The 26,990-nt window shown below is 35.7% G+C and overlaps 1 protein-coding gene across 1 annotated transcript in view; it reads right to left on the minus strand.

Annotated features, from left to right (window-relative positions):
* SLC25A21 (solute carrier family 25 member 21) overlaps positions 1-26,990 on the minus strand; it is a gene marked incomplete at its 3' end in the record, with an annotated part of 246,503 nt that overhangs the window by 105,103 nt on the left and 114,410 nt on the right. The window contains exon 2 of the mRNA XM_039385818.1: positions 2,729-2,777. Within this exon, the coding sequence (XP_039241752.1) occupies positions 2,729-2,777 (49 nt within the window). The remainder of the gene's footprint in view (positions 1-2,728; positions 2,778-26,990) is intronic.

Raw genomic sequence — 26,990 nt, forward strand, 5'->3', positions numbered from 1 at the left:
AAGCACTTTATAGAAAAAAAGGAAGAAAACTCAAAACACCATAAAAATTAAGCAACAAATGCTGCTTTTATATATCCTTTCACTTAACCAAAAGGAAGAAAACCCTAAACCAATCACCATAACTATGATAGCTGGAAGCGACTAGGAAAGTAGAAATTATCAATACTATGTTGGATAAAGTAAACTGCAGTACTTAGTGGCAGTGCAAGAAAGGAATAAAGTAAATGAAAAAGTATTAGAAGATATTCTATATTCAAAGTTCAGAATTAAAACCAATATTTCATTTGAACTTCTTCAAGACCATCAAAGAATTAATCTGCTTTAATAAATTTGGACCATTGCAACATGAAAGGAAGAAGTATGATGTTAGGAACATAGAATGAAATGATGGATGAGAACAAAGGATATTCTATTCTTGTTTTTGTCATTGGCTTTCAAGATGTAAGTATTTTCAACTGCTAACATCTGCTGAGATCAGCAGAAGAGTTCCCGCAAAATCTGTGTGATATCTCTGGATATCTCTGCATCAACAAACCAGAAAAACTGTCACTTGGGTGCTGTCTACTTGTGCAAAGAGTTGTAGCTAACTCAGTGGAAGAGTTAACTGAAGTTTCTTCAGATGAAGAAATTTGTTTAATGGATATTTTGACTCAGTCCTCCTGTTCTGATTCATAATCTGATTCATAATCAGACTTCTGCACACCTACCGTTCTTTCCTTTTTTCCTACTTTCTTCTTTCTTTCTTCTAAAAATTCCACTGTTTATGAACTCAGATTTCACATTAAAAGGTTTCCTAACTTTTATTATTTTTATTATATTTATCAGTATTAATACAGCTTTACAAACATCCCCATATACTCTTTAATGCTTTAAGTTTATGGATCTCAGATCTGAGAAACCTTTTCACTACAGAAAGTGTGACAAACTCAGTAAAATCTGCAGTAGAATGGGGAAATCTGTCTTTCTGTTCTGAGAGTCCACTGAGTGGTTTCTGTCAGAAAGCTGAAAGTATGTGTGTTGATTGTCAGTTTATCACTACAGATGTTCAATTAATGCTTTTTCTGACATATGATATGTGGCATAGACTAAAATATAAAGGATACACATTAAATTTTTTCAAGCAAGACTGGAGACATGAGGATGTGTAGGATGCCAACCTCAAAGGCACCAGAGGCATGAGAAGTAAATCACTGCTGCTGCATTTATACTACAAAAGCTGTATTTATACTACAAAAGAATATGATTCCTAGTTCAGTACAAAGAGGAAAATGGCAAGAAGTAAAACCAAAAGCTTGAGACCTATAGGTGAGTTACAGCAAAACTTGTCAAAATGAAGTCACTAAAGCATATCCTTTGAGGACCATATGACGGTAGACCAAGATAGATTTTTTTCTTTTAAATTTGGTCTTGTATTTTTTTGCTTGTACCCTGTTGCTTCTGAGTCAATAGTTTCTGTCTTCTTATGTAAGTCTTGTTTTAATAGCATAGTCTCAGTGGTACTTGGAGGGGCAGAGAGGACCTTTGAGACTACCAGACGCATTGTCTCTAGACGAATCAACACATGGGTCCCTTCCAACTCAGGACATTCTGTGATGCTATAACACATTCCGTATTCTGTGGGCATACAGAAGAATTGCCTGAGTAAACTCCAAGCCCCAAGGAGGACTTACAGCAGATAATGCAGATGGAGCCTTAATGACTGCATTCTGCTGTTGGGCAATGACCACAGAGAGATGGCTTCCTGCTGCAAAATGTAACCTGCAGAAAAAGGCATCTCAAGGTCTTATACAAACCACAGAATGTGATTCAAACAGAAGCCAAAAATATGTCAACAAAAAACTCACACAGTGGCTAACTGGAACTAGAATCTCAAGCCATAATTGACAGCTTCAAGCATATTTCAGAGACCACAGCTGTCCTCATTGTTTGTTTGGGGCCAATTCATCTCTTAGTAAAGCTTTTCTACCTACATGACTGGGACACAGATAAAGCTCGAGAAGCAGTTTATGGTAATTATTGGCCCCACATAACACACATGGCATGAATAGCTTTTTTCTTACTATTGTATGCTTCTCCATTCTGATTTGCTTTTCACATATGGTTACATTCACTTATGAATTCATATAAAAACAGAAAAATAAAAGGATATTCCAGAAAATAGAAACGCAACTGTTCTTTTTCCATCTCAGTAATTCAACATCAAAAAACCCTAATTTGAACAAAATTTCCAGGTCATTTAATCATTTACTCATGTAAGAACAAATATTCAGAAAAGAAAATAAGGACAGATAAAAAGATTTATAAAAAGATAAACCCATGAAGTTATTTAGCTTATAAAGAGAATATGGAACATCTTCTTTTATTATTTTTATAAAAAAATCTGTGACAATTATTTTGGAGACAATATGGTATCTCCCAATTACATATAAAGCATCACTGCAGATGATATATATAGTAAGGGAATTTAACTTCATGTTGTAGCATTGTGTTACAACAGTGAAAATGCATGTCATAAACAGATTTAACACCTTTAGATGACCTCTAATCAGAAATGTGTCATGCTACTCAAATTTCATCTGTTGAATGCTGCAGATACAGGTAAGTAAATATAAATGTCATTAAAGACACGAGTTATCTTATTTGAAGAAGTTCAAGGATCTTATTTTTTGACAGCTTGCAATTTGAATATCTTCCAGTGTCAACAAAACCTGTTCAAGCACAATCTTACCTTGTTTTCACTACATCAAGGGGATGCATCAGGCAAATTTCTACAAGACCTATAAAAGAATAATAAAAAAGGCCCAATAAACATCTTTATATAGTTGGTAGTTTAATTTTCATTGACTCCAACAGTTTCTGAAATTTGAAAAATTAAGTAAAAACCTAAGCATATCATTGATGATACAGTATACTAAAATACCTCATGTATTAAACATACTCCTCTGTAGCATATGTGAACCGTAAGGATTTTTGACAGTAAATGGTGCTAGTTGTTCATTATTGTGGAGAAAGTGAGGACTTATGCTATGCCATCAATTTAATCATAGTTTTTGCTCAGTTTTCTGACTTGAGAACAGTGGGAACATTTGACTGGCATCATAAATAAGTACAAGAAATCTTGCTGAGAGTAGCAAAGGAAGGGAGATCAGGTTGGCACTGGCTTCTTTGTCATATAAGACCAATTCCTAAGGATACTGCAGGACAGCACTGGGGGCTCAGATGAACTTGATGTTAAGATGAGGCCTGATTCCTGAGCTGGGTGTCTGAGCTACAGCCCCACTTGTTCTTCATCCTATCCTGCTGATGCTGATGCCCAGTCCTGGCTTTTCCTTTTCCTGCTCCACTGCTCATCATAAGCACTTACATACACATGCTGGGAACCTTCCACATGCCTGAATAGAAGGTCTGATTTGCAAGGGGGCAATGCCAAGGTAAGAGAGACCTGGAAGATCCAAAATGTGCCTGTCACTACCAGCTTCAAAGTTGGCTCTGTTATTCTTCCCACCCACCTGACACCTCATGAAAAATCCATACGTAACCCAAGGAGAATTTTCTGCTTAAATTTTCTAGACTTGCCTTCTTCTATTATCCGATTCATATATCATTCCAAAGAGAAAACATACAATAGAAAGACGTATTTATCAGAGTCAAAGTGTATTTTTGAAATTCCTCAATCTGCAGAGATAAGGAAACCACTAAACAAGTCTTACAGGATTTTGAAATGTCAAGAAAATACATACACCTATGTCCAAGATAATAATTACAATGTTTTTGAAATTTCTGTTCCCCTGTCTTATTGTCCTAAACATCCACCCTCCATCTCTTTATCCAGCACAATGAATTTAATGCTGTTACACACACAACCAGTTTGTGAAGACTATACTTATTACAAAGTTTGAGTGCATTTATTTAATTTATTTATTTTTATAGTAAAAATAGTTACAAAGTTTTTTTGTAATAAAGAATGTGTCTTTTGGTGATTCACAGCTAAGTTTCTAAAAATCTTGATTCAGGAAAGTATTCTCACTCAAAATATCTGCAAATTCCTATCTTTATGTATACCATACAGTCCTACTGAAATTAAGCACACGCTTATGTTCCACTAGATGCTTTCCTATTTCAGATGTCATTGTCTCAAGTTCCAGATCCTGTCCTTTTACTTTAATGGCACAGAACATGTCTGATCTCAGGTATTACTAAAGCTAACAGTCTCTAGTACCTAAGACAATTTTTTACATGCTAGGCTACTCAGCTTCTTTTTCTAAGCAAGGTGAAGAAATTACTCTAATACAAAATGAAAAATCTCATTTTGAAATCTTCCACACAAAAACTATTGAACTAATGGAATTTGCATTTTGGCCCTACTCTCTGGCAGACTTGATGGAGAAAAGCTCTTGGTGACCTTCACACAGGAACCAGGCCCTGCCTGAGTAGTGTACACTGCAGCATCAGAAACTTGAGTTCTTTTCATTACTGAATATAAATCTTAGGGAGGCTCGAAGTTTCAAATTTCAATTATTTTAGAACTAATAAGTTTAGTGTTTCAGGTAGAACAGGAAAACTGTGAGGTTCTTTTTAAATTTTATATATATCAGAGAGGATTAAATTTCAAAACATTATCTACTTTCTATTTCGACTTTACCCAAACCTTCTGAGTAACACATATACTTACTAAATAAGCCTTTTACACTGAACCAAAGCATTAGCAGGGGAGTATTCTCATTATAGTCATAAATGTAACAGAGTTTTTAGCTCAGTCTATAATAAATACCTATATTTAAAAACGACCATTTATTTTCTGCTTGATATACTTCACATAGCAAATACACATATTATTGATAACTGTTATATATTTATCATAAGGAATAATAAGCTATTTATATAACAGCAAAGAACTGCAAAAATTTTTGTACATGAAGACAAATAACTTCCAGAGTTAGTAACAAAGGGAGGGTATAAACTGTAATGCTAGAAGTCACAATTAAATGTATTCAACAGGCATTTACATTAAAGTTTGTAAAGATGTTAAAATGTTTAAACTGAGTTCCTGACACAAAATACTTGCTGAGAGCTCTAATTTAACATAAACCATTTTTGTTCTTTCCTATCGTTCCACTCCAATGCATAAAGATTGCAAAACACAAAATTGGCGAGATAGCCCCTGATCCCTAGCTTCTGCCACTGACTTTGAAGGACAATATCAGGTTAATATTTATGATCATTGTTTTGCTGTATTGTCACTCCATGCAACATGGCTTTGTTTTTCAATTCTGGATAAAAGGAAGACAACATAGGTGATATCAGCCAAAGGATATTAATATTATTAGTAATAAGATCCATTAAAAAGAATGCAATTTCTCTAATGAAAGCAAAAAATGTCATCATTATTTCTGTGCAGATATATTGTCCAAGAATTATTCTCTTTTACTAAAATAAGGTCATATCACATGTCACATAAGGGAACACAGACTATAATCTGTCCCAAAACCTGTAAACTACTCCAACAGCTGCCAACAGGTGCTTTGTGAGTGGAGCTGCAGTCGAGTGTTTCAGTGCTGGCAGGGGGCATAGTCTACGAGTTTTTCCCTTTCCAACCACCCTCCTTTTCCAAACTCTCCTTTTCCAACCTTATCCCGCCTCCCCGCTCCCTTTCCGTTTTTGATCTTCTATTCCATCTTGTTTTGGCAGATAGAGCCTACAGCAGGGGGCCAACCATGGGGCCAAGGGTTGTTCACCCTATTCTGTTTTTGCAGCATTAATGACCATTTTGGGAGAAAACCGTACAGTGCCAGATTTTGGATCCATTTTCTTGGTCCTCATAGGATAATTTTTAATTTGGGAATTTTTCCAGTAACTGAATCAGATGAATTCCAAGGTCCTTGGCAAGAACTCTGTTTTGATAACTTCGGGATTCTATTGGTTATTGGGCTTTCTCAGTCTTTCCTTTGTCTCATCATACAATTACACACTAGGTTTTAAATGATGTATAGTTACTTGATTTCACCAGATAGAATTCTTCAAAAGATACTGGGATTATGACACAGCTCTCTGAAGAGCACCAAAGGAGTGCACACTGTGCAAGACACTAATGGAACAGCTACAAACACAAGCTACATTTTTCCATCTAGTATAGTAGTCATGCAAATCATTACAACATCCTGCTTGATAGCCTGCCCAGAAAGTGTGGTGGCCATACTAAATTACAAGCACTCTGAGATGTGCTCAATAAAATAAAATATATTGCTCTTTCTTTAGCTAATGTTCATCAGCTTTGTGACAAATTCAATTAGCACTATGAAAATCTAATTTACTAAACAGCTCTATCAGGGTGCAATATATTTTAACTTGTTACTCTGGAAAGACTACTGTTTATAAACCTCATTTTCATGACAAAGTAGCTAACACAGCTACAGATACATTGTCAAAAAAATACTCTAATCATCCCATTGGGTCTCCTTGGTGATGTCACATGCGAACTAACCCAGAGTGATTTATGATGGCCTAATTATGTTTAAAACAACTCAGATCCAACTAGCTGAACAAGAGCCCAAAGGAAATATAGGAAAGAACAATTACTGGGTCAGTCCAACATTTGTTGTCTTCTGGGTGGGAAAACATTCCCTGTGAAAACTGGATACTAACCATAAAGCAAGACATAATCAAAATCTCTGCGTTGAAGAAATAACCAGCTGTCATAATTAACATACTTTAAGTGTACACAAGTGGAATATCAACAACCAAGAAGGGAGTCCAGAATTCTATTATGTAAAACATTCTGCTCAGTAACTGAGTCCATGGAGGGAATAAAATGACAGAAAATATTGACCTCCAAACCGACCTTCCTCAGTAAAGCATTCTCCCTTTCCCAAATAATATCTTCTGGTTTTAAATTGTTTCCCATTATGGATTACATTACGTTTCCTGCTACAAGATTCACACATAAAATTTCAAACTGGCTATCTCTTACATCTCTTCATACACCTCTTCAACACAAACGTTTTGGTGACTTGTGGGCATTTTGAGTTACTTTTTTCTTTGTTTCTCTATTCCATCAAACATACAAATCCTATATCAATAATCATATATGGCTTGAGAATGACTGTTTAGAATGTGCTGTAATTATTTATCTAGCAAAACATGAAAGTCGAGACTTTGTAGCACAGGATTATAGTTCTCTTCATTTCCACGAGTGTTTCCATACTTCATCTCTTCACTGAATACGGAGAAAAAGAATGAAAACAGTTCTTGCAAAATAGCACAGATAAAAATAGAACCATTATGGCTTTGGTCTTCCTTAGGAGACAAATTCTTTTCTTCAGCATTTCATTGATCCTCAAAGCTACGAACTGAAAAGTGTGAAGTGCCTGTGATACATACTGATTTGTCTTGCAAAGAAACCTGAGTAACTCACCCTCTACATGTTTTCTGCATAATACACCATGAACACAGATTCAAGAGATGTAGAGCATGATCCATGTGTTAGTTCAGACAACCCCCTACAGCGTACAAGTCATTATGCACCCTCCTCCCCTTGTGTTACTCATTTCCCTGGAATAACACAGTCACTGGAGAAACACAACAGACAGGAGACTGGCCATAGAAAATGTGGTAATAAACACATCAGGCACTGCATATTGTATAGCTGGAACAGTTTATATTTATTTTGGCTTTTACATAGATACAGTTACAATGTAAGAAATGATCATAAATATTTTATGCGTACTATGAATTTCCTTCTGAGAATATATGTCTCACAGAAAGAATCTTGTGTTGATTTTTGTATCCTAATAAAAACAATGACAAATTCCTCTTAAATATGCTTTTCTGTTGGCTAAAACACTCCATTTGACAAGATGAAGCATGGAATCTCTTCCTGATTGTAACAGCACTACTTGAAAAAGAATCAATTCCTGAGAAAAAGCATCCCTGGAAAAAAGCATCACTGTGGTCAATTCTACACAGGCCCATTTCTATTACCTGGCTGTCTGACTCATCTTCACAGACACATAAAGTTTTTATCCGTTCTGTAAGAGTACATCTCCCTCAGAAAACTCCACAAAATGCTAGGTTCACTCTTATATGTGTGGTAGCCAAGGCTCACTCCTTTCCTAGGGAGGTAGTCACGTATTGTGCCCTCCTCAATTGAAGTACATGCCAATGAGGCTCCAAGGAAAACTATACAGCAGTATGTATAGACTGTGCTGGAAAAGATCTACCTGTTAGCCTTCACTTAAGAAAGTGACACTTATTTTAACTGTTGCCCAGAATTCTATTTAGTGATGTGATATGGGATTAACTAATGGTACCCTGGAGCTGCTCACAAACATTAATTAACATTTTAGGTAATGAGCCAAATCAATGCTTTCCTTAGAAAATGTGGAGAAATGGAAAGTTACTACAAGAAGTACTCCATAATAGAAATGCTGCATTCATGAGTCATTCTCCCTTAGAGACCTTGTCTACACAGAGAAAATATACTAGAAAACATGTTAATTAAACAAGTTGTTGAATATGATTTTTCCCTTGGTGTGGACAAGGATGTCTGTGTTTAAAAATGTGTTAGCTGATCACAGGAGGATCCCAGGAGAAGCTGTTGGTTTACTCTTGCATTTTAGAAGTCTTTTGTCTACAGGAGGAGCTTTGTCATGATCAATATCTTGTTACGTAACAGATGCAACCTGTCAGTGTAACATTGCTATCTGGGAGTGGAGGAAAAGCAGGGTTGGGAACTGTGATTACCTGGCTTTTAAAAAAAACCCCACCCAAGACTTCAGTAGCTGAAGGAAATTTCCAACATTTGGTCTACAGCATTTGTGTTGAAAGTGGTCAGTGTTCTTGGAGTAATCTCTATGAAAGCAATTCAGTCTGTGTTGAAATAATAATGGCTCCTAGGTTACATGGCATAGGAAATGAGTATTTTAATCCTCAAGGTTTCAAGTAAAGGTTACTCAAGTGAAAGAGAATCACATCCTAGATGTGTAAAAGACAGGTTCTGGAAATGAGTGTTTCAGGCAGAATGTTGTCTAGATCGCTGTTGCTCAGCTGTAAACCCCCTTCAGATTCCAAGTCCTAATCCACAGACCCAGATGGAAATGTGCTCCTGTTCAAGGCCCACATCAGACAGATCAAAACTCTCATCTTTGGTGCTCACAATGCTTACCTAGAATCTGCCGGATTTCACTGTTCCCTGCCCAGCTAAAGAAACCATTATTATTGCCAGACAAGAAACTGTTCAGTTCTACTGCCAATATAAGAGAAGTGTAATTGTAGTCATTATTTTTGCTGAGCTTGAAAATAGGGTGACAGCAGTTCAGAGAATAAAGACAGAAAATTGTATGGAGCTTCTTAAATAGTCATGTTATAAATACAGGATGATATGACAAGATAGTCATGCTGTGATACAAGATTTAAGTTGTGATTTATACCTGGGCACACATGCATAAATCTTTACAGGCTTTGGAAGGGCAAATTTCGCCTTGCAATAATACATGCATATACAAGTACTGAGAGGTTACTACAGTAATAATAAAGCAATATTTGCCATTCAGCATTTGTCAATAAGGAACACATTGTGAAGCTGTTTGTCTTGATGCCTCAGGTACTTTGTTGGAAAAATGAAAAACCAGAGGTTAAAAAAACTGTGATTATTCTTATATTTTAGTTCCTTTTTAAAACTTACTTTTATTGGATCTTTAAATTGAAGAGAAATGGTCCTATCAAGTTATTGTATTTCCATTTCATAGTAGTTCTACCATAGTATGGACTTTTTTTTCAGTCTAACACACAGCCAAGCTGATACATGTTGATTCCATGTAAGCAGACCAAGTGTAAATATACCCATCAAAACCATGGCTCTTCGATCAACAATGTGTATCTAACTTACACTTAGCAGAATTCTGTAAAAATTTGTCAATGTATTTCTTTCCCCTGGGTAAAAATATCTAGCTTTAATGTTTTAAGTATATATGCAAACTATTCTAAATTTATCACAAATTTATTCATTGTTTTCCACAATGTTTAAGGCACAATCATTCAAATCAGGACATTATGCTCATGCTACCAGCAATAACCACATCTTTATACTTACTGTTGCCTAGAATACAGCTTTACAAATCTTTTAACATGCTTCACTTAAACTACTCAGTGCTCATTTATGTTCTCCAAGTATTGTTTACTGAGTAAGACCAAAGCCCATCTTCCAGCTTGATTTGATTTTTTATTTGCCGCTTACTTTAAAATGAAAAAAATTGTCCTTTTTTCACAGACTTACCAACTTGATTAACCTGCTTGACTGCAGAAATACTTATATATATGCCATTAGACAAATCTATGACAATTTGGAGGATTAAGTTAGTTTTAAATTACATTTAGTTAAATACATCTATAATAAGACTAGAAGGAAATGTCAAGTCACCCAGCAAAAATCAGTGCCTAGTCACAAAGGATCTTCTAGAGCTAGATCTTTTTGGAATAAAGGTTCTTCCAGACTCCAGTAGCATACGCTGCTTTCACAGGCATGCAATTCCAACTGCACTACTCACATAAAGCCTTTTTGAGGTAAAATGCTATGTTGAAAGGTTCTTTGTATGGTAAGACATGAAATTTGCACTTATGGCATAGTCAAAAAGACAGTTTTAAAATTCCAGACTTTTCACACCTTTACCTGTGTACCACACCTTTACACACCGTCTTAAAATACCAGAGCTGTTCCAGTGAGGCTGAATAACATGGAGAGTTTGAGTATGCAGCCAAACCATGTAACATTTAGGTACTGACAAAAAAGGTAATGGAGCAAAACACAGCACACGACATTAAAAAAAAAGCAAGTATTTTCTCCAAGATCTTAAATGTTATTGAGGAAATATGTCATGCATCTCCAGAATTTACCATTTAGAATGTTACAGGAATTTGCTTCACTTTAATTTCCACTTCAATTCTTATTTAAAAAAATAGCAATAAAAACATTAGGATGTAACAAATATTTCTAGGCAAAGTCACTTTTTCCAAAATGACTAGCAATAAAGAGTTGTTTATATAGTTAGCTGATTTTTTGTTCTTTAATTAGTCTTTCTGATGCTGTATTGGTATTAAAACTTTGAATTATAAAATAAACACTTGCAATTTACAAACTTCAGTATCAGAGTCTCTAGACACAAGTGAAAGGCTATATATTGTGCAAATTCTCCATAAATTTTTCAGCAAGGATTACAGGCTATTATGTCAGTCACATATGACATATTTTTTCCTTGATGTGTGTCTGAAATGGAAGTTTTTTAAACTATGATTGAAGGGACCACTGAGGTCAGCACTGGGTTACATGATGTTTGTGTCACTACAGCTTCAGATATTTCAATGCATATTGAATCAATATTCTTGCAACAAAAATGTGTAACTGATATTTTCGTTGCTGTTATAGTAAAATGCTTCTCAATAAACTTGTTTTCATAAGAAGTTTGCTTATTCATATGTCCCAGAGCTGTTGTAATCTTCATTGCTAATGCTGATCTAAGAGCAGGGACATTATTCTATTTCTTGACACATTTAAAGTTCTCTAATGAATAAAGCAAACAGCTTATGGCTGCTTGGACTGTCACTCGATTGCCCTGGAGGGCTTTAATGTCTTTAAAATAGGCCTCCTAGTTTGTATTTAACTACCTTGTCCACAGAGGTCTGAGGGATAGAGCAGATCAAAGATGTGCTGGCAACATAAAAAGCAGCTGTCCTTCATTTACCTTTAATTAGCTACATCTGACCAGATTCTTTATGGCCTCTTTGTCACACACTCAACAGTCTGTAAGCCTTCTGACCTGTCCTTGAGGGCTGTACCCTTACAAGAGTTTCAACAAAATGCAAATTAAAAATATGAGATACAGAACTTTGAAAAAATATTTGGTCTCACTATTTTGGATTTGTCTGCAAAAGCTACAAATTGTTCAGTATTTGGAGTGTCAAAATGGAATGGTTCCTGAGATTACATTTAGTTATATATGGTTCTCTGTGTACTACTCAACATTGCAATGAGTAAATATCACACAATAAGGAATCTTAAAGAAAACTGAAAGGCAAGCAAGTACATCTTTGGCTAGGACAATATGCTGCTCTTCCAGGAGCTGTGACACTCATTGTAAAGAAAGTCATGTACCTGCCCTCCCCCTACCCTTTTTCACAGAGATGCCATTAGTTAAGAGATCTACTTAGCACAGAATGCACATCAATATCCAGTAGGATTTTGACTAAGGGGAAAGTTCTGTCATTGCTCCAGCATGAATAAGCAATTCTTGTACATTATAGCCCTGTAGTCAAGATGGACTAAATGCTTGTATCATCAAACTAAGGTCTTTATGGAATAAAAAAGCCTGTTTGACACAGCAGCTAGGGTGTATGCTAAATGACTCAAGTTATCGGTACTTCATCACACAGGGCATTATATTAACCCACTGGTTAATTAACCCACTGGAGATGGACAGAGAGTACCTCTTTAAATTACCTGGATTTTGGGTGAGGTCCTTTCACAAAAGATTAGCCAACAACAGAAAAATACACAAAAGATATACACAGAGTAGAAAGGTTTCAAAAGCTGATTCTGTAGCCTAAGCTATCCCTTGATATTTTTCTCTATATGTAAAAGAAATTTATATCCTTCGTAATTTTTTCCCAAAATTCCAACTTTTTAGTCTTCCCTAAGAAAATTATAATTAATCACATCTCCAAACAAGTTAGCACACCTTCAAAGGCAGTTGTGGTGAGATACATAAAAAACCAAATAGCCTGCCTTAATAAATGTACAGTAGCTAGCAAGCAGGTGTGGCTAGCAGCCAAACCTTATTCTTCAAGAAAAGTCTCTACTAAGAACAGTATGCAATAGTAACTTTCTCCCAGACTATGAACCTTGAGGGATTACTGTTACACCTCAACTTTCACAAAGTTCTCTTCTAGAATTGTACATAGTACTTGACCCACTGTATAGCTGACAGCTAGACTTACTCATAATATATTACAAAGGCATGTATTTTTTGTCTTTCATTTAAGAGATTTGATTTAAAATAGGAGTCAAATATACTTCCATATATAACTAAAAGGGAAGCGTGTGAAAATAAAATAAAATTAAGGGGACTTAAAAACATGTTAAACATGATTACTTCTGTCACATAGTTCCTAAAGTTAAGAATAATTGAATAGTTATTAATGAGATATGAATTTTTTCTATCTTTTGTACCATCAATATAAATGCATATTGAAGTATGTAGATGTATGAATAATGAAATGACAGCAACAGTTTCAGCTCAGGAGAAGAAAGCAAATAGAAATATGCACAGGAATGCTGAATGTGTAACAGTGATAATGGTAATTTTCTATGCATTACTCCATGTTACACTGAAAACACATCATCTTTGACTGGGACATTCCAGGGATCCAAAAACTGTCAAAAAAAAGCTTGCCCAAAGACAAACCTAACTGCAGAAATGGGAATGTTCCTAAAATATTACCATTAAAAAGCACTAAAATAATGTAGTTTAAAACCTTATTTTTCTTCCAAATGAACGAACGTAAATAATTCCCCTGGGTAAAAATAACTAAATTGCTAAAAACCCCACAAAATTTTGTTAAAAATATACATGCAAGACATGGAACAACTACTGTTTTAGACCCTTGTAGAAGTCTGCTTTGGAACAGCTGCTGAACTGAACAATGCTACAAACAAGCAGGAGTGCACAAAATGTACTGTGAAGTCTTTTACTCCGAGGGGAACCATGCAGGTACAAGGTGACCAGCTCTTCTAGGGTGAGGTCTCACTTATTTTCCTTACTAAATATCAGTGGCTTAAATTTCCTGCTTGTAGGAGCAGAAACATTTCAGAACTATCAAAGGAGAGTAATTCCTGTTTGCAAATTTTCTTTTGCTCGAGATCTATGAATAATATTTTAGACAAAATATAACCCAAAATAAAGTGTATATGCTGTAAAAAACTACTAGTGACTATAAACATATGTTTCAAATCAGTTATTTTCCCCCATATGTAGTATATGGAAATACATGAAACTTGGCAAAAATAATAGCCAGGGAAAGCTCAGTATTGGATGGCCATCGCTCGGAGAATGAGACAACTGACCACAAAAAAAGCAAAACTTTCAGAATTAGCTTGTAATGACATGAAAGTTTGAACAATTGCTGTACCATAACATATCAAATTGTGTTCATTTTAGTTTTGTAAAGTGGCTTCCTACCACTTTCTTTGCTAATCTGTACTTGAATGACTTTTCTGAAAAAGTTTTGGTTCCCATTGAGAAAGCTAAACAGCTTTTTCCACTAGTTGCTGCAATGTAAACTGAGCAATTCCTGAGTTCTCATTGGCTGTGAAACAACTCCATGGCTAATAAGATTTTATAAAATTTTTATGACAACCTAAACTATCTTTAGTTTCCTACCTAGTGAAAACATATTTATAATATAATCCAAAAGTATAGATAAACTAATGTTGAATAAATGTTCTAGGTCCATTCCAGATGGCTACCAAAAATTTCCTTAAAACAGGTTCTTTTTACGGTTTAAAAATCAACACTACTTAAAAGCAAAAGTAAGATAATGGTTTTTTCCCATTTCAGCTGCTATAATTTAGATTAAAAGTACATTTTCTTCATTCCTCTTAATGTTTAATATTAAAGTTTAAATGTAATTGAATTTTTCCACTTTACTGGGGAAAACAGTGACGAAAATATCAAGTATAACTATATCAAAGCCATTATCACAACAGAGATCTTTAATCTCTTACAGACCTAAAATGAGCTATTTCACAAATATGGCTCCTCCTAATAAATACTTAACCTGTTTTTTTTTTAAAAAAGCAAACATTAAGGATGCAGAAGTTTAGATTTTCATCTATTGTTTGAATATTCCTGAGATTTTCAAATATATTTTTGTTGGGGTTTTGCCTGTTCCAGTAGTTATAACATTACACATTGACAATACTGTTAAAATTAGGTTGATCTAGTCTCATTTTAAGATTTATGCTCTTCTTAAAAATTTTGTACTTATTTGCAGGCAGTGCTGAGCAATTTCATTTTACTTTACACAGGTAACTAGAAATTGAATATTTTTCAGTACAGGATAAAAACCAACTCATTTTGATTTGTTGTTGTCCAAAATTTCCACTGAAGTTGTAACTTTTTTTTTTCTATAATAGAGAGAGGATCAAACTCCAAAAGGTATCTGAAGAAGAATATATTGAATCTTCATGTATCAAAGTAAAGTAGTATGGCAGTAAGCGTAGTTCTGCAAAGAGATCAGAAATTTGTATCTTTCTTTTTCTTCTCCAATATCCCAGTAGTATTAGTAATCCTTACTACAGGATTACAATACCAAAATTCATCCTAATTACAAAATAAGGCTTAAAACAACTGCTTTGTACAAAAAGATATTCAGGACTGAATATGTTGCTTATTAAGATGGAAGCACCTTCCTAACATTTCAGAGAAATCTGCTTTATATACTACAAAGAACTAGATTCAAGGAACTAAGTGGACTAAAACAAAATGACTGATTATCAAGTATCTGTGGATAGAATAAAAAAATGTAAAATATTTTCTTGAATGTGACTGGTATACACAATGCTGTCAAATATTCTAAGGTATTCTACTATGTGCTTTTTTTGTTGAACTCTATGTTGTGGCAACAGGTGATGACAGCACCACTATTTTGTGTTATTTTAGCAGTCACTGGTCTTCCCAGTATTTTTCACCACTCCCATTTGCTGGCAGTATATCATGGCAAAGATTCAAGAGAAATCCACTATGAAGCTGTTTGTTAACTGGGAAATGTCAACATGCAAAGCCACGTCTAGAATTAACCTGTCTTTAACATTTTCAGGCACCCACACCTCTCTTCTTTCAAAAACTTAATCCATTAGGAGCTTGCCAGCACTAAAGAAACAAAGAAAAACAAACAAACAAACAAACAAACAAACAAAAAACACCAAAGAAGAAGGGAAAAAGGTGTAGCCGTATTTAACACAAAGATAGAGCAATAATCCTCCAACAGAGGCATGAAGGCTGGTAACACTGAACTTGCCAAGAGACAAATGTCTTAAAAATATAAATACCATGAGATAAGAAGGAATAATTTTCCACCAGAAGTATGAGGAGTTACCGCCAACAACTGTAATTATAGAAATTTTCAACTTATTTCTCTGGGAAAATATCTGATTTTTATTGGTCATTAACTATGTATGTCACAGAATTCTTAAGTATCCTTTCTCAGAGAAGACACATTTTCTCCATTAAGGGGTTTAAAATGAGACTTTTTTTTTTTTGAGAACAAAATGAACCCACAAAACAAGTGAGGATTCTATAATCTCCTTGTTTATTTCTTTAATACAAGCTCTAATCACTGACAGGTGGTCAGTTACACATCAGGTAAAAAGGGATAACTGTAAGTATCAATGTAGCTACAGTATTTTTAGAGGGTGTCTGTCATCTGTAAAGAATGCCTCTGCCATGGTGTAGTGGGCCACACTATTGTTGATGCTAATCCAGAAGCTCTGTATCCCTTAGTTATGTCCATGCTTCCCCTGCAAAAATATGTGTATGAGAGCAAAGTAGTGTGATGCAATCAGCATCTGAAAAGTATTCTCGAGGTCCAAGTTTCTAGCATCTAAACAGTGGATAACCTGAAATGTGTACTACAAAGTCAATTCTCCATTGTTCAAATCTCTCCTCTTTACATCATCTTGAGCTAAACAGTACAATCTGTTCTCGTCTCAGAATAACAGAGAAAAAAAACCTAACAGGAAAATGAGAGTTTCTGTATAGTGGCAAGTCAAGTATTGTCCTCTTCACAAGCAGTGAAAGTTAAGAACAAGCAGACCTGCAAAATCCACCCTGTCAGGATCAGGACCAGCTTCAGTGTTTGCAAAAGGTAAATGCTGACATATGCTTCTTCTACATTATGACATGAAAGAAGCAAAAATTTCCTGCAAAGTTCCTAAAGACATAGCATTTGTATTTTACATTATTATTAGAGGACTGTGACTAAAAGACTCAACTCATCCATTTAATTCCCTTTTGCTACTTTGTTATGTCTATATTTGGAATTAATTTAACACAACAGAAAAGAGTGACAAGATCAAGAAATTGGTGTTAAGGCCCTGAAACACCTACATTACATGCACTGTTACTTAAAACCAGCTTTTATCTTATTTGGTTTGGACTCCTGTTCCTTGTTAGGGTTTGGAGAATGCTTGGTGAGCTGACAGTGGAGCACACAGCTTTGGTTCACTGAAAAGGTAGGGAAAAGGGGGTTTTGCAAAACAGAAAAAAATAAGTTTGTTCATTCTCCCATACTGACAGAGAATATAGCCTACTCTGCTTTAGAGCTAATTCTGTGGTCAGTCTTCATGTGATATCAAAAAAAGTCACAACATAGCATATATATACAATATGAAGTACTATGCAGCCCATCTGCTGTTGCATCACACCATTGGCAATAGGACAGCACCATGGATTCAGCGTGGGCCTCTGAGACTAATGTCTGACTACAGCATAGTTCCACAATGGAGTGGTGTTCTGCAGTGTCAGGAAGCCACTGTTATCATCTGTTTCTGAAATATGTCTCAGAGTTTCCTGTTTTCGCAGTTCTCTGCAACTTCTGGCACTCAACCACACATGGTGTTGGCAGTATGTAGATTTAGAAGTCCAAAGACTGGCCACCCTTTACATGGAATGGGGGAAGGAAAAGCTATTTATCAGCTGATAATCAACTAAATTATTTAGTAAAAGGTTGTAATAGGAGGAAGGCATGGGAAAACTCTGGGATTTGAAGAAAGAAAATGGAATTCAGTAATATCAAATAGTGTTTGCATACGGAATCTCACAGAAGGTCTTACGCAGAAAGCAACTGCGCAGATTTGGTCAAAAGGCACATGCCAAACTGAATGTAGTGAACTGAAGCAAACATCAACCCTTAGAGACTCCCAGCTGAAGAGAGACTCCAAGTGTCCACAATCAGCTATGTGGAAATTGGAAGCTTTCTACTGATGAAGACAATATCAGGGCAGCATCTCAGAAACCACTTTAAACAGACATTTGTTCATTGAATGTCCTTCAGCACAGGTGTGCAACCGCAACAGTGAACATTTAGTCTCTTTTAGTCTGACATTAGAAAATCCTGGTCTGCTTCACTCAGTTTGGTACTATCCACAAACTTGCTGAGGACGGCCTCCATCCCATCATCTGGTATGAACACTATTGTTCCCAGTGTCAGTCCTGGAGCAATATCACTGGTTACTGGCTGCCATCTGGACTTTGCATCACTGATCACACCTCCTAAAGCCCAGCAGTCCTGTCAATTTTCCACCTACCTTAATGACCACTGATCCAGTTCATAATCACCAATGTTGTGACGAACTAGTCTACAGGAGACTATGTTAAACGTCTTACTAAAGTCAAGGTAAACAACATCGACTGTCCTCCTCTTGTATACCGAGCAAGGCACCTCATTAATATATGATTAATTAACATAAAAATTTTGAGACCAGGACTTAGACAAGTGTTATGTAAACTACTTTGAGAACAGACACAATCCTGTTACTAGTGGGAATGGTCTTTCAGTGGCTTAAATAAAATCATGTCTTTAATATGTTTGCTATTAGTCTTATTTTATTTGTGATATTGGTTCTAAAGTTAGATAATACTTTAAGCACTCATTAAAATAAACTAAGACTCATTTAGTGAAATGTAATTAATGTATTTGTGGGACACATAGGCTCTTTCACTTTTCTCTACCTTAGTGTCATAAATTGCAGAAAAAACCTTTTAACAGCCTCACTATAACAGAGCAAATCTTACATTTTAATTAGGGCAAGTACATAATTTAAAGCTATGAGTTCTGTTTGGTTTTAGATCCCAAATCCCTCTTTTCATTGTATGCAATATATATTCAGCATTTTTCAGCCTTCAGTTTTGTCTGCATGTGGCATGACAGATCCAGATAAAGAGAAACATCAAGTTACAAAATGTTAAAATCCTGTGATACTTGAAAAAACGAGAAATGACAGTTGAAAACGCAGACATTAGCAGGCACAGAGAACACTCAGTTTCTTATATATAATTTTTTTGATATTCCCTATATTCCACACTCAGAGCTCAACGCTCCAGGTACTGTAAGTAAGCAACCCAGTCTAGTGAAAGGTGTCCCCGCCCATGGCATGGGGGTTGGAAATAGCTGATCTTCCAACCCAAGCCATTGTATGATTCTGTGATATTTAATCTGTAATTAGATGTTCCCATCTTGGATAGCCTATCAGTATAAAATTAGCCTGTTCATCCGGAGTTAATTCTGAGAATTCATTCTTGCAGAAACCATAAAAGTCCTTTTGAAAAAGACGACCTCCAGGAGCCCTGCATCCTGGAACCATTCCAGTAGGAAAGTCTGTGAGACAGCAGTCTCCCACTCCTGAGTTGCAGGAGAGCATTGCAACTTGATACTTAAACTGGAGAGGATATCATCTGTGTACCTAATTACCACCATTTTTATGGTTTACGCATAGGTACATGAATAAACACTGTGAATATGTTGCAGGATCATTAATTTATAAATGGTTAGATTGCAACTTTTATTTGGCTTCCTACCACGAGACCCAATGAAGAAAACTTCACTGTCTTCCTCCAAAATAATGTCCGGTGCCTCTGCACCTGACTATTTATAATCATTGTAGAAGCCTGTACTGGAGAGCAACCCATTTCTGACTACAAATGTAGGAAAAACAGGAGGTGTTTTTTTTTAAATCAAAAACTATTCTGGGGAAAGAGACACACCTTTCTGAAATATTACAGTTCATTTTAAATAATAGTATTCATCCACTTAATTGGGTACCAAAGCACTCTTTTCAGAAAAACAAACAAGCCCCTCCTGTCACTTTAAAAATAGTATGAATTCTGAAGAAGCAGCTTAAAGTATAGCAAACAGCAACCTTTCTTCTAACTTAAGTACAGTGTGTTTTCAAAGTTCAACATTATTAAGTGCTATCATAATTACAAAGATTTTTTTCCCTCTCTTGCAAACTAAACCATCAGGACATTTTCTCATGAAATAGTCTTTGAATAGAGATTTGCCATGGATGTCATCACGTTTCAGAATCAAGGATCAGATGTTATGGTTTGCACCTCTGTAATGTTGAATCTGTGCTATATAGCAGATATGTGCAGAGGACATAAACATTAATCAAAATAATACTCCCGAGGGAAGCGTAAGATCATAGAATGGTTTGGGTTGGGAGGGACTGTAAAGATCATCTAATTCCAAACCTCCTGCCATGGGCAAGGGTGCCACTCACTAAATCAGGTTGCTCAGGGCCTCATCCAACCTGGCCTTGAACACTTTCAGGGATGGGGTAACTACAACCTCTCTGGACAACATGTTCCAGAAGAATTTTTTCCTAATATCTAATCTAAACCTACCCTCTTTCAGTTTAAAGCCATTGCCCCTTGTCCTGTCACCATCTGTTTGTATAAAAAGTCCTTCTTCCTCCTCCTTTTTAAAAGCCCCCTTAAGGTACTGGAAGGCCACAATGAGGTCTAACCCAGAGCATTCTCTTCTCAATTGAACAACCCCAGCTCTCTCAGCCTGTCTTCGTAACTCAGGTGCTTCTTCTCTCAGATCATCTTTGTGGCCCTCTTCTGGGTCTGTTCTAACAGGTCCACATCCTTGTGCTGAAGACTCCAGACCTGGACACAGTACTCCAGGTGGGGTCCCACGAGGGCAGAGCTGAGGGGCAGAATCACCTCCCTTGATCTGCTGGTCACTCCTTTTTTGATGCAGCCCAGGATGCAGTTGTCCCTCTGGTTTGCTAGCGCAAACTGTTGGTTCATGTCCAGCTTTTCATCCGTGAGAATCCCCAAGTCCTTCTCCACAGGACTGCTCTCAGTGACGTCTTGTCCCAGTCAGTACTCACACCCGGGATTGCACACCAGCATACATCCAAGGAATCTGGCAATGCATACATTATACAATGGCAACAAAGTGTAATGACAGTTTAACCCAGGATGACTGCAGAATTTAGATGGCTACAGCTGTCCTCAAACTTTGCACACATTGCACCACCACTTCATTATAACTGCTTATTCTGTTCCCTTTCTCTACATTTAAATTTATCACTGCCATCCACCTGTTTCATCTTGCCATGTTTTGGTGAACAATGAATCAGCCTGTATATGTACAGCTTAGCAGTAGGAACGATAATAACTCACAGAAACCTCAATTTACTACTGCTGCTACTTCTGAATAAACAGTACTTTCCAATTATATATCTTATGTCTTACTGCTTTCTTTTCTCTTAAATCATATTTGTTTACCATTGAGGGTACCTTTTTTTTTTCTCAAACACATTAGAAAATATATTGCATATTCTCAAAAAGCACAAAACAATATTTAAGATCTGCATATTCTTGTCGTTCCCTGAAGATCTTGAGCGACACTGTCATTCATTAGCTTGCTCTGGGCCATTACATTTCTACATGTCTTACTTATACTGGCACTCAGCCAGCACTGACTGTTCAACTCTAGAAAGCCCATATGTTTTTGCAGTTTTTGAAACTAGCATGAGAACCACCCTGAAGAGTAGCTCTCGGCTGGTACGTTAAACTGTAAAACCATGAACATTTATGCTGTTCTCTTTCTATTTAGTGCTGAAACTGAAACTATTTTTTTAGGTGCAACAAGAGCCATATGAAATTTCCCTAATGTGTAGACATTCTGTAGCCATATTTTTAACGGAACAGATCCATTAAATGTATCTAAAAATGTAAAGAATAAATGCATGAAGAATTGGACCCTGTGTATATTGCTGGACGAACATCATAGCTCTGACAAATACTGGGTAGCACTCATATCTCTCTCAACTTAAGAAGAAAATGAGAAGTAATGCAGTAAGAGAAGGCCTTAGTGCAGACAGAGCCACAGCGGTTTTCCTTCAACATATGAATGCATCGTAACTGACTCTGATGCAACACAGGGAACTACTGAAGTGGGAACAGTATGATATATCAGAAAACTAGCAAAATATACAATGTTTACTTAGTTTGCACACATTTATGTCAAAAATATTCACTTCAATATATATTGCTTGAATAAATTCTTAGACTGTATGTGACTTGATTCAAATAATTAACTAAAGTACTTCAACGTTACTATGTGACAATTTCTATTTAGTTAAGAAATCACCGGTAATTTTAGTTTGAGGAAATCCCCAAAGCTTTTTGCTGCTGACTCTTTACCTGCATGAGCTTCACCAGTATCAGGTAGTGTTCTGCATCTTCTCAATGCAAAAACCATGAATCATGAATAAATAATCAATCAAACCAATGGGAATCAATACTAGCAGATCCTGAAGGCCACAAATTAATCTACATCTACTTTACTAAACTGAACCCCAGACATTCTTCATCTCTCATGATCCTTCTTCAAATAACTTTATTTTCTACCACTAATGAACCCCCCAAAAAGGGAAGGAAACTGAATTTTTGATTTAATAAATAATAATCTCACTGAGATTTGTAAAGTAAGTAAATGGTGTAAAATGCTTTTCTACAGGAAATGTTTCTATCAGTTCTCCACTGACTACCCTAATTTATCTTGCTCTGATGTTTCCTTTCTTACTGTTTCTGTTTAATGGCAGGTATTCTCTTTAAACTGTTAGTGGTACTCAGTATTATCTCTCCACTTTTATATTAGAGAATCAGTAATCGAATAAATAATTAGTATTTGTCTTTTCTTCAATTAAATTAGCTAAATATTAATTACAGTACAAAATTACACTTTTCAGTTCAGGTCAATAACTGCAGGTTCCCCAAAAATATTTCTGACTGAAAAGAATTCTATCATTATTTGCACATCAAAGTTTATTATGATCAGCCAGAATTCTGACACACAAGCATCTTGCAGATACCTTTTTTCTTTTTTTTTTTTTTTCCTTTTTTGATAATGTCTATTTCAGAGAGAAATTTATAATAAAATGCCATTTAGGGCATATTTGTTATGATTACTGTCGTTGGCAAAAATGCTATTCCTTATAAAATTGCACCATTTATTGAAAAAAATGATAGCCAGACAGCAGTTGTAGATTCAGAGGCTGTTTTGTAACACTGGCTGGTGACCCCTGTAAAATTTCAAAATTAAAAAATCTCCACAACTGTAGAAAAACTCAGAGACAACTTTCTTGGTAGATTAGAATTGTTCTCTTTCCCTCAAGTCTGCCTGAATTTGCTAAACCTGTTCTCTAAACTTTTCTCCCACTTATCACTTTTCTTTTTGAATGCATCATGTTTCTTTAACCAAGGAACAGGTAAACCAATGGCAGAATACAAATACTGATGCAAAAAATCAAACTTGAGAAGGTGCAAGTGCATGCAACTCTTGCTGGAATGTGTGCAACATAAAAATCTAAAAGCGAGAAGAATTCCCACTCATTACATTTGTACTTAAAATCTAAACTATCCAGATAGATAAAAAGAGTGTTATACCTATGCTACAGAACACTTCCTAAAATGTCACAGTGCATAGCTAAGGAAAAAGTGGGATCTTTGAAAACCATTTATGTCTGAGAGCCCAATGGAATCAGAAGGGGAAGATTTAGACATTTTTACAAATAAGTTCTATATTTATAGTTTCATAGATATATAAGATGTAGTCATAGTTATAACTATATTTTATATAGTCAACTGTATTACTTATATTGTTCTGTTTTTTCACTCACAACACAGTGAAGTTATGGATTCAGAAAGTTTGAAATGTCACATAGTTGTGGCACTCCTGTGTGAAAAGGAAGTTTTCACCTCATGAAAATTTCAGGTATAATCAGAAGATTGGATAACAACATTAGTCTTCTTCAATATAGCATATTTCGTTATCCAAAATCACATATCCAGAACCAAAAATAGTGTTATTAGTGACAGAAAAGATGCTGTTCCTTTACACAACCAGCAAAGTATTCTGCTTACAGTATTGACTAGTATTCCTTCCTTATCTTCTTCACATCACTAATATTTTATGAACACGTAAAAATAAAATCAAATATACTTTTAAGTCACATTGACTAGTAATTTTTGGGTTGATGTACAAAAACAATAATTACTTCTACTGCTTACTAAGTAAAGTTTACATACATTCAACAGTAGTGAACTGTAAGAACAGTTACAGAAAACATGTGCAGTCTTGTATATGAAGAGTACAGGAGACAGAGAGAGACAAGTTGGAGTGAGTACAAGAGCATTGGAAGTTATTAAGGGACTGGAGCTTCTCATGTATGTACCTGAAAAGGCTGAGAGAGCTGGTACTGCTCAGACTTGTGAAAAGCAGACTCCCAGGGATCTTACAATATGTATAAATACCTCATGGCACAGAAGGTGGTCCTTTTTCAGTGGTGCCCAGCTGACAAGAAAAGAGGCAAGGGGGCAAAACTGAAATACAGGAACTTTTGTTTCACGTAAGAGTATTCTGTAATGGTGAGACTGAACCAGAGAGGTTGCAGAGACATTGTCCTCAGAGAAACTCAAAACCTAACCAGGCATGGCCCCAAGCAATCTACTCTAGCTGACCCTACTAGACAGTCTCCAGAGTCATCTGCCAACCTCAGGTATTCTGAGCACCCTGAATTTATTGATCATTTTTAATTACATTTACTAAAGGGATAGCTATCTCAAATATACAGGATTCTTCTATGTTTTTTTGGAATAAATTGGCTGGTGGGAAGTAAAGCTAGAGACTTTTTTAGTCTAATAGTCTTATCAGTCTTTATTAAAAGTGAAACATGATTAGGAATTGTTTGGTAATAGCCACATAGCTGCTTGCAAGTGTTATTTACTAGTTCATCTATATAGCCAAAGCACCAAACCAGCCACAGCTCATACTGCCTTTGCCCAACTATAAGAGCACATGGAAAAAGCTAGCAATACTACAGGAAAGTATCTGGAAGGAACTCAGGAAGCACAGACAGAGCCCCTCAGGTATAAAGAAGAAAGGATTGAAAAATGTGTTGTTAAGCTAACTAATGAACTTTTACTTTGAATGAGATTAATAAAAATAAATATCACTTTTATGTTCATTTTTGCCACTTAAAATGGCAGAAAAAAACTCGCCTTCTCACCTGAGCTGCAAAAAGGATGGCAGAACCATAACATTACATCCTAGTAGCAAGGAACTAAGATAATATTCAGCTAAAGGATGACAGAAGGTGCAACGGCTTATATATAGAGCAAAGGCTCGTGCAGTCTTGGAGATGTCTGAAATAATGCAGATAACTTTACTTGTAGAGTGTGTGCTCCAGCATTCTGCTGCAAAATGGGGCTCATTCTCACAGTGATGTCAGAAGGATAAATACATCAAATACTGTGAGGTTCTCAGTCATTCTAACAGGAGACGTAAGTGTTGCTGATGAAAAGCTGCAGTCATCTGCATCTTCCAGCTACTACATTTTGTTTTAATCTCAGTATTGCACTTTTAATACCCTATGAATGACGATACTTTTTACTCCTCAGCCTCCATCTATCCATACCTTTCCTTATGCTAAGAAATCTTTGCTTTTGTGTTTCTAAATTCATCCATTGTTTTTGCAGACGAAATAAGCATTAAAAATTGCAAAGAATGAAAAATAGCTTTTAAGCCTTGATTGTGAACAATACAACTACAACTTATATTGGAACCATAACTTTTGTCAGTAAAAACAGAAATACTGCTAAAACTTAGGCACCTCAAATCAGCAATGACTTTGCTTATGTGAAATTATGTGTGCACATAAATCTTTGCATGATCAGAATAGAGGGCTTGACACCTGCTGAAGTCGACAGAAAAGCCTTGCTTTTACAGATTTCAGCAAGTTCAGAATCCAGCCATCAATTTTTCCTGTGAAACATTGAATAGAGATGATTAGATTTTAGTAGCAAAGGCATTGTTTCACATCCTATTTTGTAGTACGAGCTGCTAAAAACATGACCAACCTGATGTTTCTCTTGGACTGCTATAAATCAAAAGCAACTTAAGTGAAGTCATTAGTGTAATATGAGGAAGGTAAAAAACAGGCCCAGGGTGTTGGTATATGAAGCCACAGTGTACCAGTCTCCCTTAAAAAGAAACTTTTAGTTAACTTCTGTTCTACTTAGAAACTAAGCAGGAAAGTTTGCTTTGGGAAGAGCATTCACAAAGAGCAGCTAACTATTTTGAAAAATTAAGATTCTATTTTGTTAATTTTAAAGAAAAAATTAAAATTTTGATAATTTTAAGGACTACAGGTTTCTAAAATTGCATCTGGTGAAATAAAACATTCTTTGGTTTACAAGTTTACAAAAATGTGTCTGAAACCCACTAATTTCTATGTATGTACACCCCAAGAAAGCAGAACTATTTTTTCAAATACATAGTTAAAAAGTCACTCCCAAAAAAAGACCTCAGAACTTCTCTAGTTTATTTTTAAATATCTGAGTTCAGTCATAAACATCCCAAAATATAAGTTTATTGTGGAAGATACTAATTATTAACTATAAAATTATAAATGGAGTTGCCCCTTGGAATATCGTAGGAATATGCAACACTTTGGTAAGTACATTTTTTTCGCAATCTTTTCTCTCTCAGTTAAGAACTTGATAACTTCTTTGTTTGGTGTCTATTAGGCACACAATTGCTTAAAATTGGGCAAGATTTCTCATTTAACTGTTTTACAGTTAAACTGAAAGGTGCAGAAATGCTTCTTAGGCAGTGCAGCCAGAGGATGTACTATTTTGTTTTTGTAGTATGCCTAAAAGAAAGTTATTATGCACAATGGGGATGCAGTTGACCATGTAGCAAAATGTATTTGATCTTTACTCTCTGACAACAAACAGGAAAATGATGGATCTTAGGGAGGAACTCTTTCTTTTAAATGAAATATTCATTCATACTCCATGTTGCAGTAAGAAAACAAATAGCAGCTGTATACATGTATATAAAATGATGCCTCAAAGGTGAACCGC

This window comes from Pipra filicauda, unplaced genomic scaffold, assembly GCF_003945595.2.
Source record: "Pipra filicauda isolate LSUMZ 115617 unplaced genomic scaffold, ASM394559v2 scaffold438_size560415_pilon, whole genome shotgun sequence".
NCBI classification, from domain to species: domain Eukaryota; kingdom Metazoa; phylum Chordata; class Aves; order Passeriformes; family Pipridae; genus Pipra; species Pipra filicauda.